This window comes from Ranitomeya variabilis, chromosome 4 (genome assembly GCF_051348905.1).
Source record: "Ranitomeya variabilis isolate aRanVar5 chromosome 4, aRanVar5.hap1, whole genome shotgun sequence".
NCBI classification, from domain to species: Eukaryota; Metazoa; Chordata; class Amphibia; order Anura; family Dendrobatidae; genus Ranitomeya; species Ranitomeya variabilis.
In genome coordinates this window covers 139,896,967-139,911,188 of record NC_135235.1, presented here as the reverse complement: position 1 = coordinate 139,911,188, position 14,222 = coordinate 139,896,967, and the positions used below count along the sequence as shown (strand labels likewise).

Sequence of the window (14,222 nt, the reverse complement as noted above, 5' to 3'; positions counted from 1 at the left end):
TAAAGAATACAGAAGATTGTTGTCACATGCAGGGCACAGAAATTTTTGCAATTCCTCTAATTTCCTTTGTCTTCTCATCAATTTCTAAGCATTGCCCAGTTCTAGGTAAACACATAGTTGTGCCAAATTTAAGACCCTTCTTCATGACCGTCTGCAAAGTTCCATTGTACAGGTCCTTCTCAAAAAATTAGCATATAGTGTTAAATTTCATTATTTACCATAATGTAATGATTACAATTAAACTTTCATATATTATAGATTCATTATCCACCAACTGAAATTTGTCAGGTCTTTTATTGTTTTAATACTGATGATTTTGGCCTACAACTCCTGATAACCCAAAAAACCTGTCTCAATAAATTAGCATATTTCAACCGTCCAATCAAATAAAAGTGTTTTTTAATAACAAACAAAAAAAACATCAAATAATAATGTTCAGTTATGCACTCAATACTTGGTCGGGAATCCTTTGGCAGAAATGACTGCTTCAATGCGGCGTGGCATGGAGGCAATCAGCCTGTGACACTGCTGAGATGTTATGGAGGCCCAGGATGCTTCAATAGCGGCCTTAAGCTCATCCAGAGTGTTGGGTCTTGCGTCTCTCAACTTTCTCTTCACAATATCCCACAGATTCTCTATGGGGTTCAGGTCAGGAGAGTTGGCAGGCCAATTGAGCACAGTAATACCATGGTCAGTAAACCATTTACCAGTGGTTTTGGCACTGTGAGCAGGTGCCAGGAAGCATGAAGTGCTCCAAAATCTCCTGATAGCTAGCTGCATTGACCCTGCCCTTGATGAAACACAGTGGACCAACACCAGCAGCTGACATGGCACCCCACACGATCACTGACTGGGTACTTGACACTGGACTTCAGGCATTTTGGCATTTCCTTCTCCCCAGTCTTCCTCCAGACTCTGGCACCTTGATTTCCGAATGACATGCAAAATTTGCTTTCATCAGAAAAAAGTACTTGGGACCACTTAGCAACAGTCCAGTGCTGCTTCTCTGTAGCCCAGGTCAGGCGCTTCTGCCGCTGTTTCTGGTTCAAACGTGGCTTTACCTGGGGAATGCGGCACCTGTAGCCCATTTCCTGCACACGCCTGTGCACGGTGGCTCTGGATGTTTCCACACCAGACTCAGTCCACTGCTTCCTCAGGTTCCCCAAGGTCTGGAATCGGTCCTTCTCCACAATCTTCCTCAGGGTCCGGTCACCTCTTCTCGTTGTACAGCGTTTTCTGCCACATTGTTTCCTTCCAACAGACTTACCATTGAGGAGCCTTGATACAGCACTCTGGGAACAGCCTATTTGTTGAGAAATTTCTTTCTGGGTCTTACCCTCTTGCTTGAGGGTGTCAATGATGGCCTTCTTGACATCTGTCAGGTCGCTAGTCTTACCCATGATGGGGGTTTTGAGTAATGAACCAGGCAGGGAGTTTTTAAAAGCCTCAGGTATCTTTTGCATGTGTTTAGAGTTAATTAGTTGATTCAGAAGATTAGGGTAATAGGTCGTTTAGAGAACCTTTTCTTAATATGCTAATTTATTGAGACAGGTTTTTTGGGTTATCAGGAGTTGTAGGCCAAAATCATCAGTATTAAAACAATAAAAGACCTGACAAATTTCAGTTGGTGGATAATGAATCTATAATATATGAAAGCTTAATTGTAATCATTACATTATGGTAAATAATGAAATTTAACACTATATGCTAATTTTTTTGAGAAGGACCTGTATATATAATGCCCTGGAATTTTTTTGGTACCTTTTTTGTTTTTTTTTTACTGATGAATTTGAAAAATGAGATCCCTTTTCTATGTTGCAAGATTTATAAAATCATGACTTTTGTTGTAAAATGCTGTTGAAAATACTGCTAGAACAGCTAAACTTTTTATATAGGGTTAATCATAATCACTATATATGATGTCAACCGTGTACTGACTATTATTTAGCTTGAGTTGAAGACTAAGTTCACATTGCGTTTTTGCTGATGCATTTTTTTTATGCTAATTTTCAGCTGTTTATTACTTGAATGGGTGGTGAAAAACGCACCAAAAACGCAAGCATCACGTTTTGCAGCGTTTTTTTTTGCCAAAACTTCATTCTTTGGAACAGGACTTTATTTTTCCAATACTAAACTTTATCAGCATGCACAAGAGACAAATCTAGCATGCTGAAAAACGCAAGGAAAAAAATGCATAGTCTGAACTTACCCTAAATGTGATTGTCTAATTCTGAACACAACCACGTTTCCAATTTATTCCAGGGTGTTCTCGCATATGGAACCATATTACTTTAGTTTTTTTTTTTTTTTTATCCCCTACCCCCCAACATAATTTCAGCTTGTTTCTTACTAGATTTTTACCGATTATGGGTGACATTAAATAATGTGTGTGTACATACAGTGGAAACTGGAAGTTTACATACACTATATAAAAGGACACATATGCATGTTTAATAATAAGAATAATGAGAGAGAGAATGTTTTAAGCCATTTTTATTATTTACTGCAAAGTCAAAAGTTTACATACATTTCATTAGGATTTGGTACCATTGCCCTTAGAAAACAGCAAAATGGCTGAGATGCTTACCTGCCTAGGCCTCTAAACAAGTGCACTATCAGGATGCAGTGGACCCATGTAGTTAAGATGGCAGCAGCACAGGTGCAGAAATACCGATGAGGCAGCCACTCACAACCTACCAAACTAATGGAGGGGGTGGCTGCTTGGCACATTGCTGCACATAAGGCTTGTATGTGGCGCTGTTCACACAATGGAGATGCACAGCATCCAGGTTAACAGGCTAGTAGTGACACCCTTCTATTAAATCAGACGGGCTGCCCAGCGCTATCCAAATGCACCCCATGTGAACAGACACCACAGTTTACAAGACAGAGTGGGCCAAACTCACCCCGAAAAAAAGTGCTAAAAACACATATGTGAGGTATTAGTTATGAGCTTGCGTATTTTGGCCAAAATATTAACTAATACCTCCCATATTTCGCCGGATCCGTTTTTTTCAAAATTAGCCAGATTGAGCCTGACGGCGAAAACCTGATGTGTGAAAGTAGCCTAAAACTGAATGATTTGGGTCCGACGTTTAGGATATCCTTCTACAAGCTTCCCACAATAGTTGGTTGGAATTTGGGCCCATTCCTCCTGACAATACTGGTGTAACTGATCCAGGTTTGTAGTTCGCCTTGCTTTCACCTGCCTTTTCAGCTTTGCCCATAAATTTTCAATAGGATTGAGATCAGGGCTTTGTGATGGCCATTCCAAAACATTGGCTTTGTTATCCTTGAGACACGTTGCCATTTTGTCAATATGCTTTGGGTCATTGTCCATTTGGAAACCCACTTAGGCCCAAGCTTTAACTTCCTGGCTGATGTGTTGAGATGTTGCTTCAGTGTTCCCACATAATCTTCTTTTCTCATGATGCCATCTATTTCGTGAAGTGCACCAGTCCCTCCTGCAGCAAAACAACCCCACAATATAATGCTGGCACCCCCATGTTTCACAGTTGGGATGGTGTTCTTAGGCTTCCAAGCTTCTCCCTTTCCTCCATGCATAACGATGGTTATTATGCCCAAAATGTTCCATTTTAGTGTCATCAGAACACAGGACGTCTCCAAAAATTAAGGTCTTTGTTCTTGTGTACATTAATCTTGCTTTCTTATGTTTCTTTTGGAGTAATGGCTTCTTCCTGGCAGAGTTTCCTTTCAGCCCATGTTGATACAGTACTCATGTCACTGTGGATATTGACACAATCTTACCAGCTTCCACCATCATCTTCACAAGGTCTTTTGTTCTTGGGTTGGCATGCACATGTCGGACCAAAGCACATTCTTCTCTAGGACACAGAACCCGCCTCCTTCCTGAGCGATATGATGGCTGGACATTCCCATCTTGTTAGTACTTGCATATTGTTTGTACAGATGAACGAGGCACCTTCAGGTATCTTGAAATTGTACTCAAGGATGAGCCAGACATGTGCAAGTCCAGAATTCTCTTCCTCATATCTTACCTGATTTCTTTAGACTTTCCCATGATGCTACACAAAGAAGCAGTGTGTTTCAGGTGTGCATTAAAATACTTCCACAGATGTCTCTAATTACCATATATACTCGAATATAAGCTGACCCGAGTATATGCCGACCCCCTAATTTTGCCCCAAAAAACTGGGAAAACTTAATGACTCGAGTATAAGCCTAGGGTGGGAAATGTAGCAGCTACTGGTAAATTTCAAAAATAAAAATACCAATAAAAGTAAAATTAATTGAGACATCAGTAGGTCAACTGTTTTTGAATATCCATATTGAATCAGGAGCCCCATATAATGCTCAATACAGTTCATGATGGGCCCCATAAGATGCTCCATATTAAAATACGCCCCATATGATGCTCCATATACAAATATGCCCCATATAATGCTCCATGCAGTTCATTATGGCCCCATAGATGCTCCATATACAAATATGCCCCATATAATGCTCCATGCAGTTCATTATGGCCCCATAGATGCTCCATATGACAATGTGCCACATATAATGCTGCTGCTGCAAAAAAAGACATACTCACCTCTCATCGTTGCTCCTCAGCGTCCCGTCTCTCCACACTGATTGTTCAGGCAGAGGGCGGTGCGCACACTAATACGTCATCGCGCCCTCTGACCTGAGCAGTCACTGCAGAGGACGCAGAAGACAGAGCGGCGCCGACACTGGAACGAGGGACAGGTGATTATTTAATACTCACCTGCACCCGGCGTGGTCCCTGGCAGCTTCTCCCAGATAGATGGTTTCCAGCACCCGCAGCTTCTTCCTCTGTTCAGCAGTCACTGGTACCGCTCATTACAGTAATGAATATGTGGCTCCACCCCCGTGGGAGTGGAGTCCATATTCATTACTTTAATGAGCGGTACCACGTGACAGCTGAACAGAGGAAAAAGGCGCCGGAGACCATGAAACACGCAGGGACCCCATCAGGAGCAGGTGAGTATGTCGCTCCCCCTCACCCGAAGACCCCCCCGCCTTCCATGACTCGAGTATAAGCCGAGAGGGGCACTTGCAGCCCATCTTTGGGGGCTGAAAATCTCGGCTTATACTAGAGTATATACAGTAACTTAGATGTTGCCAAAAAACCTGTCGGAAGCTTCCAAACACATGACATCATCATATGGGCCGTTCAGAATTGTTTAAAGGCATAAAAATCATAGTGTATGTAAACTTTTGACTTTGCAGTATGTAATAAAAATGCCTTGACACATTCTGTCTCTCATTCTGACATTTGGCAAATATTAATAATTATGGTAATCCTAATTGACCTAAAATAGGAAAGGTTTATTCTGATTTCATGTCAGATATTGAGAAAAACATGCATATGTCTTTTTATATAGTGTATGTAAACTTCTGGTTTCAACTGCGTATATATAATGTATGTACACAGTGGATATACACACACCCCTCCCTGTTAAAATGCCAAGATAGATAGCTATTATGTGTGGGGTGTATATTGGCGCCACCTGGTGTTCAAAGTAGTGGCTTGGCAATACGGATGGGAAGACTTTTTGTTGTGTACTGCTAGAAGGGGAATAGAATGTCTGAGAAAAAAAGAACGGTATTTTATTAGCTAAAAAAATATAAACTAACTACTGATGAATGCTTACCTTTAACAGCCATTCCCTGGCCGATTTGATGTCTTCTGTTAAAGTCCTACGTTTCAATTATTTATGCTGAGAAGGTGGACGATGGTAAAGACATACTGAATGATTCAGTGTAACTTGTATTTTATTGATGTATCTCTCTTCTTGTAAGCGTAGGAGTCCAGTGAGTGACCTGTCACCTTCCTGGTAGGAGTCTGCATATATAGATGGATATCATTTACAGAGTAGGACCACCTACTGGACTCCTAATTAGAGAGAGCAGCAATTTATAAGATTCAGTATTAGAAGTTATAATGAATCTTTTCCTACAAAACGTTATATCAATCTATTCAGCTCCTGCTCCTATGTAATGTGTCGCCTGTTAAAGGGAATCTGTCAGCAGGTTTTTGCTATGTAATCTGAATACTGCATGCTGAAGGGGTTAAAGACAGATTTCAGTGATGCCTCGCTTATCAAGTTCTGTGGTTTTGTCTTCTTACAATGATTGCTTTAGCACCAGGAGCTTATCATTGCTGGGACACAGCAGCATGTGCCTCCTGGTCCTACTCCGCCCCTCCTCTGATAAGCAGCTCACTGTCTATAGACATTGTACATACCTGGTGTGGGCGGTGTTGGCTTTCTCAGCTCTGCTGCATTGCTTAAAATCTAAAAAATGTCAAAACTGCTGCACCCAAAAGCTAAGTCCAGCGATGTATCACTTATGATACTCTTTACCTACATCAGACAGCTCTCAGATGAGATGGCAAAAACCTGCTGACAGATTCCCTTTAAAGCCGTTTATGAATGAAGAGATGGTGGTCACAGGTAGAGATGAGTGAACTTGTTTGGAAAACAGTCGCTGAATGTGCCGTATTCCTGCCGAATTTGTTTGGTGATCGTTTTCCAAAGATATTCGCTAATACAAGTAGAGATGAGCAAATATATTCGGAAACTATCGCCAAATATAAATTTGACACGATTATGGCACATTCTGATTCGGTGATCATTTTCCGAACAAGTTCCGTCATCTCTAGTCACAGGTCATGACATGGCTTTTATTCTATTTGTGTGGAAGAAAGAGAACATTTTATTTTTCTTTTTTTTTTTTTTTTTTTTCTTTTGTGGGGTCTTTTTATTGTAATCCATTGCTCACTTCTCGTGGTTTTTATGTCTGAAATGTGTATGTTTGGGATAGATATGTAACGCTACAGGGCTGTTCTATTGTAGAGTTGCTCCGGTGAGTGTGCATGCAGCATTTGACAAAGCAGCAAATTATTTTGGAATGAAGATGGTGCACATTCCCCTGGATAAGAAGACCATGCAAGTCGATGTGAAGGTATTACATTTATTATATATAAGAAACGTTGCAACGTTATATCCACAGCATTTGGGCTGCAGAAACTACAGCAATATTTGCCCTGTTTTTGCATATATTAATCGATCCTGCTGGAATATATTTTAAAGTACTCAATTTAAAGGGAACCTGTCACCCCCCTCAGGCGTTTGTAACTAAAAGAGCCACCTTGTGCAGCACTAATGCTGCATTCTGACATGGTGGCTCTTTTAGTTATGCTCCCTGCACACGCTGAAATAAACACTTATAAAATGTGCCCCCTCATACCGTGAAATGGTCCCGGAGGCGGGACTTTCCTTCCTAATTAGAGGCAGCACAGCCGTCACTCCAGGCCTGTGTGCCCCGGGTACCGCCTCCTCTTGCAGCATTATTGTCCCCGGTGCCTGCGCATTAAGTTTTTTTTTGGGGGGGCAGTGCAGGCGCCGGGGACGATAATGCAGCAAGAGGAGGCGGCGCGCACAGGCCCGGAGTGACTGCTGTGCTGCGTCTGATTAGGAAGGAAAGTCCTGCCTCCAGGACAATTTCAGGATATGAGGGGGCACATTTTACAAACCTTTATTTCAGCGTGTGTAGGCATCATAACAAAAAGAGCCACCTTGTCAGAATGCAGCATTAGTGCTGCACAAGGTGGCTCTTTTAGTTACAAACGCCTGAGGGGGGTGACAGGTTCCCTTTAAAAAAAAAAAAAAAAAAGAAAAGTATAACTTGTTTTGTGTCCATATCTCCCTGTATAGACTAACCCTACAGTCCCGTGTTGCTCAACTACCAAATATATTTTTGTTATAAGCTGGGAGATGGATAGAATGGAGAGTGCCTATAGGGGGGTAGACTACACCAGTTTAGTATTTTGGCAACAACCATGCAGACACAATATTTTATAGGTGCTGTAAACTCTAGAAGATTTTTAACTTCTTCCTGACAGATGACGGTAAGTATAAGTTGATGCTTGCTGGGCTTTGATCAGTACCTGCATATACAGTTATATGAAAACGTTTGGGCACCCCTATTAATCTTAAGCTTAATGTTTTTTGAAAATTGTTGTTTTTGCAACAGCTATTTCAGTTTCATATATCTAATAACTGTTGGACACAGTAATGTTTCTGCCTTGAAATGAGGTTTATTGTACTAACAGAAAATGTGCAATCTGCATTCAAACAAAATTTGACAGGTGCATAAGTATGGGCACCCTTATCATTTTCTTGTTTTAAATACTCCTACCTACTTTTTACTGACTTACTAAAGCACTTTGTTGGTTTTGTAACCTCATTGAGTTTTGAACTTCATAGCTAGGTGTATGCAATCATGAGAAAAGCTACTTAAAGTGGCCACTTGCAAGTTGTTCTCCTGTTTGAATCTCCTCTGAAGAGTGGCATCATGGGCTCCTCAAAACAACTGTCAAATGATCTGAAAACAAAGATTATTCAACATAGTTGTTCAGGGGAAGGATACAAAAAGCTGTCTCAGAGATTTAACCTGACAATTTCCACTGTGAGGAACATAGTAAGGAAATGGAAGAACATAGGTACAGTTCTTGTTAATGCCAGAAGTGGCAGGCCAAGAAAAACATCAAAAAGGCAGAGAAGAAGAATGGTGAGATCAGTCAAGGACAATCCTCAGACCACCTCCAGAGAGCTGCAGCATCAACTTGCTGCAGATGGTGTCACTGTGCATCGGTCAACTATACAATGCACTTTGCACAAGGAGAAGCTGTATGGGAGAGTGATGCGAAAGAAGCCGTTTCTGCAAGCACGCCACAAACAGAGTCGACTGAGGTATGCAAAAAGCACATTTGGAGAAGCCAATTTCTTTTTGGAAGAAAGTCCTGTGGACTGATGAAACCAAGATTGAGTTGTTTGATCATACAAAAAGGCATTATGCATGGCGGCCAAAAAACACAGCATTCCAAGAAAAACACTTGCTACCCACAGTAAAATTGGGTGGATGTTCCATCATGCTTTGGGGCTGTGTGGCCAATGCCGGCACCGGGAATCTTGTTAAAGTTGAGGGAGGCATGGATTCCTCTCAGTATCAGCAGATTCTTGACAATAATGTTCATGAATCAGTGACAAAGTTGAAGTTACGCAGGGGATGGATCTTTCAACAGGACAATGATCCAAAACACCGCTCCAAATCTACTCAGGCATTCATGCAGAGGAACAATTACACTGTTCTGGAATGGCCATCCCAGTCCCCAGACCTGAATATCATTGAAGATCTGTGGGATCATTTGAAGAGGACTGTCCATGCTCGGCGACCATCAAACTTAACTGAACTGGAATTGTTTTCTAAAGAGGAATGGTCAAAAATACCTTCATCCAGGATCCAGGAACTCATTAAAAGCTACAGGAAGCGACTAGAGGCTGTTATTTTTGCAAAAGGAGGATCTAATAAATATTAATGTCACTTTTCTGGTGAGGTGCCCATACTTATGCACCTGTCAAATTTTGTTTCAATGCAGATTGCACATTTTCTGTTAGTACAATAAACCTCATTTCAAGGCAGAAACATTACTGTGTCCAACAGTTATTATATATTTGAAACTGAAATAGCTGTCGCAAAAAAAAAAAACAATTTTTATAAGACATTAAGCTTAAGATTAATAGGGGTGCCCAAACTTTTTCATATAACTGTATTTAAAGTGGATATTTTACCAGCAGAGCTGTCCCTCACAGCGCCTCCATAACACGAATCCAGCTTCTTGGGTCCAGGAGACATCATCAGGAAACTGATTGGATCAGGCATTGATCACGTGCCCATTACGGCACTATCAAATTCCTGATGCGATCTCTCTTCAGAAGTTTTGCAGTGTACACATTAGCAACCATAGAGTTAAAATTCAAGTCCTGAATGTTTAAAGAAAACATATATATCAAACTTTCAAGTGAAAACAAAAACTTGCCCTTTTCTTGTGTACGAGAAAACAAAAACAAATGTACATTATGTACTTTTTCTGTAACGTTACATAATGGATTTTACGTGCACTGAACCCTGAAAAAACACTTGGGTTCAAATGGGAAATCCACCACTTGATAAATGCCTTCTGGAGTGTAGTTTCCAAAGTGTGGTGGCAGCTCATATGCTCTTGAAATAAGACATGGTGTTTACAAACTTTTTTTTTTTTTAACATATTTTTATTAAAGAATTATACAACTTTAAACAGGGTACATTGTAGTAACCATACTATGAACATATAGTTAGGTGGGATACAAAGGGAGGGACTAACATAACGGACAGGAAGGTATAAAGGGTGAAGGAGGGGGGGAAGTATCCCGAGGTGGGAGGTTAGTAGAGTCTAAATTCAGTAGCAAGAATTAGGACGAATCTGAGGAGTAAGGAGCATGTAGACAAAGTGATGGTGTGGCTGGCATAGGGAAGCCAAATTTTCTCACATTTACGGACTTTGTCCGTAAGTATGGCTGACTAGTTTTTCTGTTAACCGTATACCAAGAATGGCGTTTCTTGACTTGCGATAAATCTAAGCCTGATTCTTTTTTTTTTTTTCCCCAGGCAAGTGCTATAGTTTGCTTGGCCACTAGAAATATGAATGAAATGAGAATTTAGGTGTGTATTAGGCTGGTTTCACACTTGCGTTTTGGTCTGCAACGTTTTAGCGCTAAAAAACGCATGCGTTTTTTTTTCTATACTTAACATTAAAAAATGCATGCGTTTTTTAGCGTGCGTTTTCGGCAACGCATGCGTTTTTTGACGCGTGCGTTCATTTGCAGAAATGCAACCTGTAGTAATTTCTAGCGGCATTTTTTTGCCGCAAAAAAACGCATGCGTTTATTCGCGGCAAAAAAATGCATTGCGGTCTATGTAAACGCATGCGTTTTTAAGCACATGCGTTTGCGTGCGTTAAAAACGCATGCGTTTTTATAGAAAAACAAAACCCTAAACACAAGAAAAAACAAGAAAACCCTAACCCTAGGGTTACTAGGGATCCTAACCCTAACCCTAGGGATCCTAACCCTAAACCTTAGGGTTAGGATCCCTAGGGTTAGGGTTAGGATCCCTAGGGTTAGGGGTAGGGTTAGGGTTAGGATCCCTAGGGTTATTAGGGATCCTAACCCTAACCCTAGCTATTTCTGTTTTTAGTGGGTTTTCTAGTTGATTTTGGTGATTGGCAGCTGTCACACACTTCTCAGCATGCGTTTAAAAAACGCAAACGCAGGAAAAAACGCATGTAAACGCCGCAAAACGCCGCTTTTTTTTTCTGCATGCAAAAACGCATGCATCTAAAAAACGCGGCGTTTTGCCGCGTTTACATGCGTTTTTTCACCACATGCGTTTTTTTTTAAAACGCTGCAGATCAAAACGCAAGTGTGAAACCAGTCTTAGGGATACATTTAAGTAAGGCTTCCCAAGGGTTTTTTTGTTTATAAGGTTAGTATTTGTAACTGTGAGAATAGGGTTATATACCCTAGTCCAAAGTCTATGTACTATGGGGCATAACCATTTGTACCAAAAGTCAAATATTGCTTCTCCCTTCAGCCTGCCGTGTGGCCAAACAGTCGTGTCTGACCACATATGAGGTATCGCCGAGAATTTGGAGATAGTCCATAACAAAATTGTGAAGTCCATTTTGTATTCCCACTTGTGAAAATGAAAAAGTTGGACTAAATCAACATTTGTGACAAATCTTTTCTGTGAAATGTATTTGCTCCCAATTATTGGGATTGTTGAGGACTGATTCCCTTTCTATCCTCTAGCAACGCTTCATGACATGACGTCTGGATTGTGTGTGTGCTCCATGTATTAGACGAGGCACCTCTGTAGTGTCCATTTGTATTGCAGGCTATGAGAAGAGCGATCTCTAAGAACACTGCGATGCTGGTGTGTTCAGCTCCTCAGTTTCCACATGGCATTATTGACCCCATAGAAGACGTAGCTAAGGTAAGTACTCCTTATCGAAGGCTACATGATCTTTGTGAAACTTTGACTCCCAGAGCTCAGTGTGACTAAAAGATTGTATATAAAATGAACCTAAATAAACCATTGGATTGTTGACTACCTCAGTATGTTACCATATGTACCACGCACTGGGGCTGGCATTACATCCTGGAGCTGCATTCACAATTCTGCCGGCTTATCAGCATTTCTCAATGATGTAATCATTTTAAAGGGAACCTGTCAGCTGATGCAGGCAACTCAAGCTGTGGTTGTCCGGTATCAGCCACTGGTTGTAAGATCACAGCCATGTATGTGTGTCTCTGATGTGCCCTAGTTCCATACTTTTACTAGCCGCTTGGGACTGAGCCACATTATTGACTAGTTGTACAGGCGGGTCCTCGGTGGCTTCTCACCGCCAACTGACAGTTATACGCACACACAGGCAGAGGCTTATCAGTCACTGAGAGTAGCCTGGGAGAAGCTGCTGAGGACCCGCCTGTACGACATTTGCTTACAGCTTGTTGCCTTGGATACTGACCACCGTTTTTAGACAGCAGAACACTTGCAGTGCTTACAAACTCTTCTGTGTCGGTCTTGTAAGCGCTGTTTTGAAGCTGGCCAGTATTTCTGGAGTGCGCTGTGTTTGTTTCAACAATAGCTGCAAACGTTAAGTATTGCATTGCAAAAGTGCTTGTTTTCACTAGCACTAGCCAACAAAATCTATCTATGAAGATGGGAATAATTAAACTATGTATGTGTTTTTGCCCTTTTTAATGATGTTTTGTTTGTTTTCTTAGCTGGCAGTAAAGTACAACATCCCTTTTCACGTGGATGCCTGTTTAGGTGGATTCCTCATTGTGTTCATGAAAAAAGCCGGTTACCCTCTTAAGCCATTTGACTTTAGGGTTAAAGGAGTGACCAGCATCTCAGCCGATACTCATAAGGTAGGGTAACTAAACAGAAGTATGGATCATAGTTTGCCCAGGCAGATATCCTATCGTGTGTAAGCAAGTTTTTAATATGTTAAAGCAACTTAAGTCTTCTTGACTGTTGGGGGTCACAGTCCTGAGGCCTCCAGTGATTGCTCAAACTATAGTTGAGAAGTGCTCAGCTAATACGAGAGGACGGGCCCTAAATGTAGAGTCCGTGGGTCCACACACTGCTGTGCACACCTCTTGCTTTAGCTGAGGGCTGGACCCTGGTTTCAGTGGTCAGTAGGGTTCCCATGAGTTGATGGAACCACACCAATCAATGAGGTATAAAGTCAAGTTTAGACTGCACTATTTATTTTTTCTTCTTCTGACTTCTTTCCAGTATGGCTACGCTCCTAAAGGGTCTTCAGTGATACTGTATAGCCACAAGGACTATAGGCAGTACCAGTTCTTTGTCACTTCTGACTGGCCAGGTGGATTGTATGCTTCTCCTTCAATAGCCGGCTCGCGACCTGGTGGCATTGTAGCTGCTTGCTGGGCTACAATGATGCACATGGGAGAAGATGGATATATTGAAGCCACCAAGAGTATTATCTCAAACGCACGATTCATCATAAAAGAGTAAGTGAGCCTATGTAAATGCATTTCTATTATGTGTGTGTGTATGTACGTATGTATATACTCCAGTCCATGTTCTTATTGCATTTAGGGTGTTCCTTAGGGCTATACACCGGTGGTGTTCTCCTGTGTATGTGTACCTCTGATGTATATCCCTGTGTATATATGTCAGCCAGTGACCACAAGGCAAAGGCAAAAATAACTCTTGTATGTATATGAGCCTCTTCATCCTTTCTGAGCATTGACTTAAAGCATATCTGTGGAAAAGCTACCGACGTATGCCTACAACTTACCCCAGTGTATAGTCATACTGTCATACGTGTCGCCTATAGTCTCCCATCGTATGTTTTGTTACAGTATATTGTATTGCACTATTCCATCCTGCAAAAAGTTATACTGACGTGTACCAGCCTGACTGGGGACAAAAGGACTTTCCTAATGCTGCAGCATAAAGAGGACAGGCTGTTGGTGATTTACAAAGAATTCTGACAGATTACTTACAGTAAATGCGTTTATTCCCTATGAACTAAATCTGAAACTTCTTTTATTAGAGATCTTATGATGTTATTCCTCTATTATTCCTACTGGAAGGTGTAACCATCTTGCATCTGGATACCATCGTCCTCCTTGTTGGTGTCCTTATAATCTTATGTGGTCAATGATCTGAGTTGTAGTGTTTCTGGACACACCCCATTGACGAGGGCAATAGTATCACCCAGCTGTCAATTTATCTGTTTATTTTCAGGCAGAGTAACAAAGGAATGACCCAAGTAAGAACCTTATTGTTCTTATTCA

General features: G+C 41.3%; 1 protein-coding gene across 1 annotated transcript in view; it reads left to right on the top strand.

The window, feature by feature from the left end:
* SGPL1 (sphingosine-1-phosphate lyase 1) overlaps positions 1–14,222 on the top strand; it is a 72,456-nt gene that overhangs the window by 52,893 nt on the left and 5,341 nt on the right. Inside the window, exons 8-11 of the mRNA XM_077259294.1 lie at positions 6,861–6,969; positions 11,782–11,880; positions 12,675–12,821; positions 13,192–13,430. Of these exons, the coding sequence (XP_077115409.1) occupies positions 6,861–6,969; positions 11,782–11,880; positions 12,675–12,821; positions 13,192–13,430 (594 nt within the window). The remainder of the gene's footprint in view (positions 1–6,860; positions 6,970–11,781; positions 11,881–12,674; positions 12,822–13,191; positions 13,431–14,222) is intronic.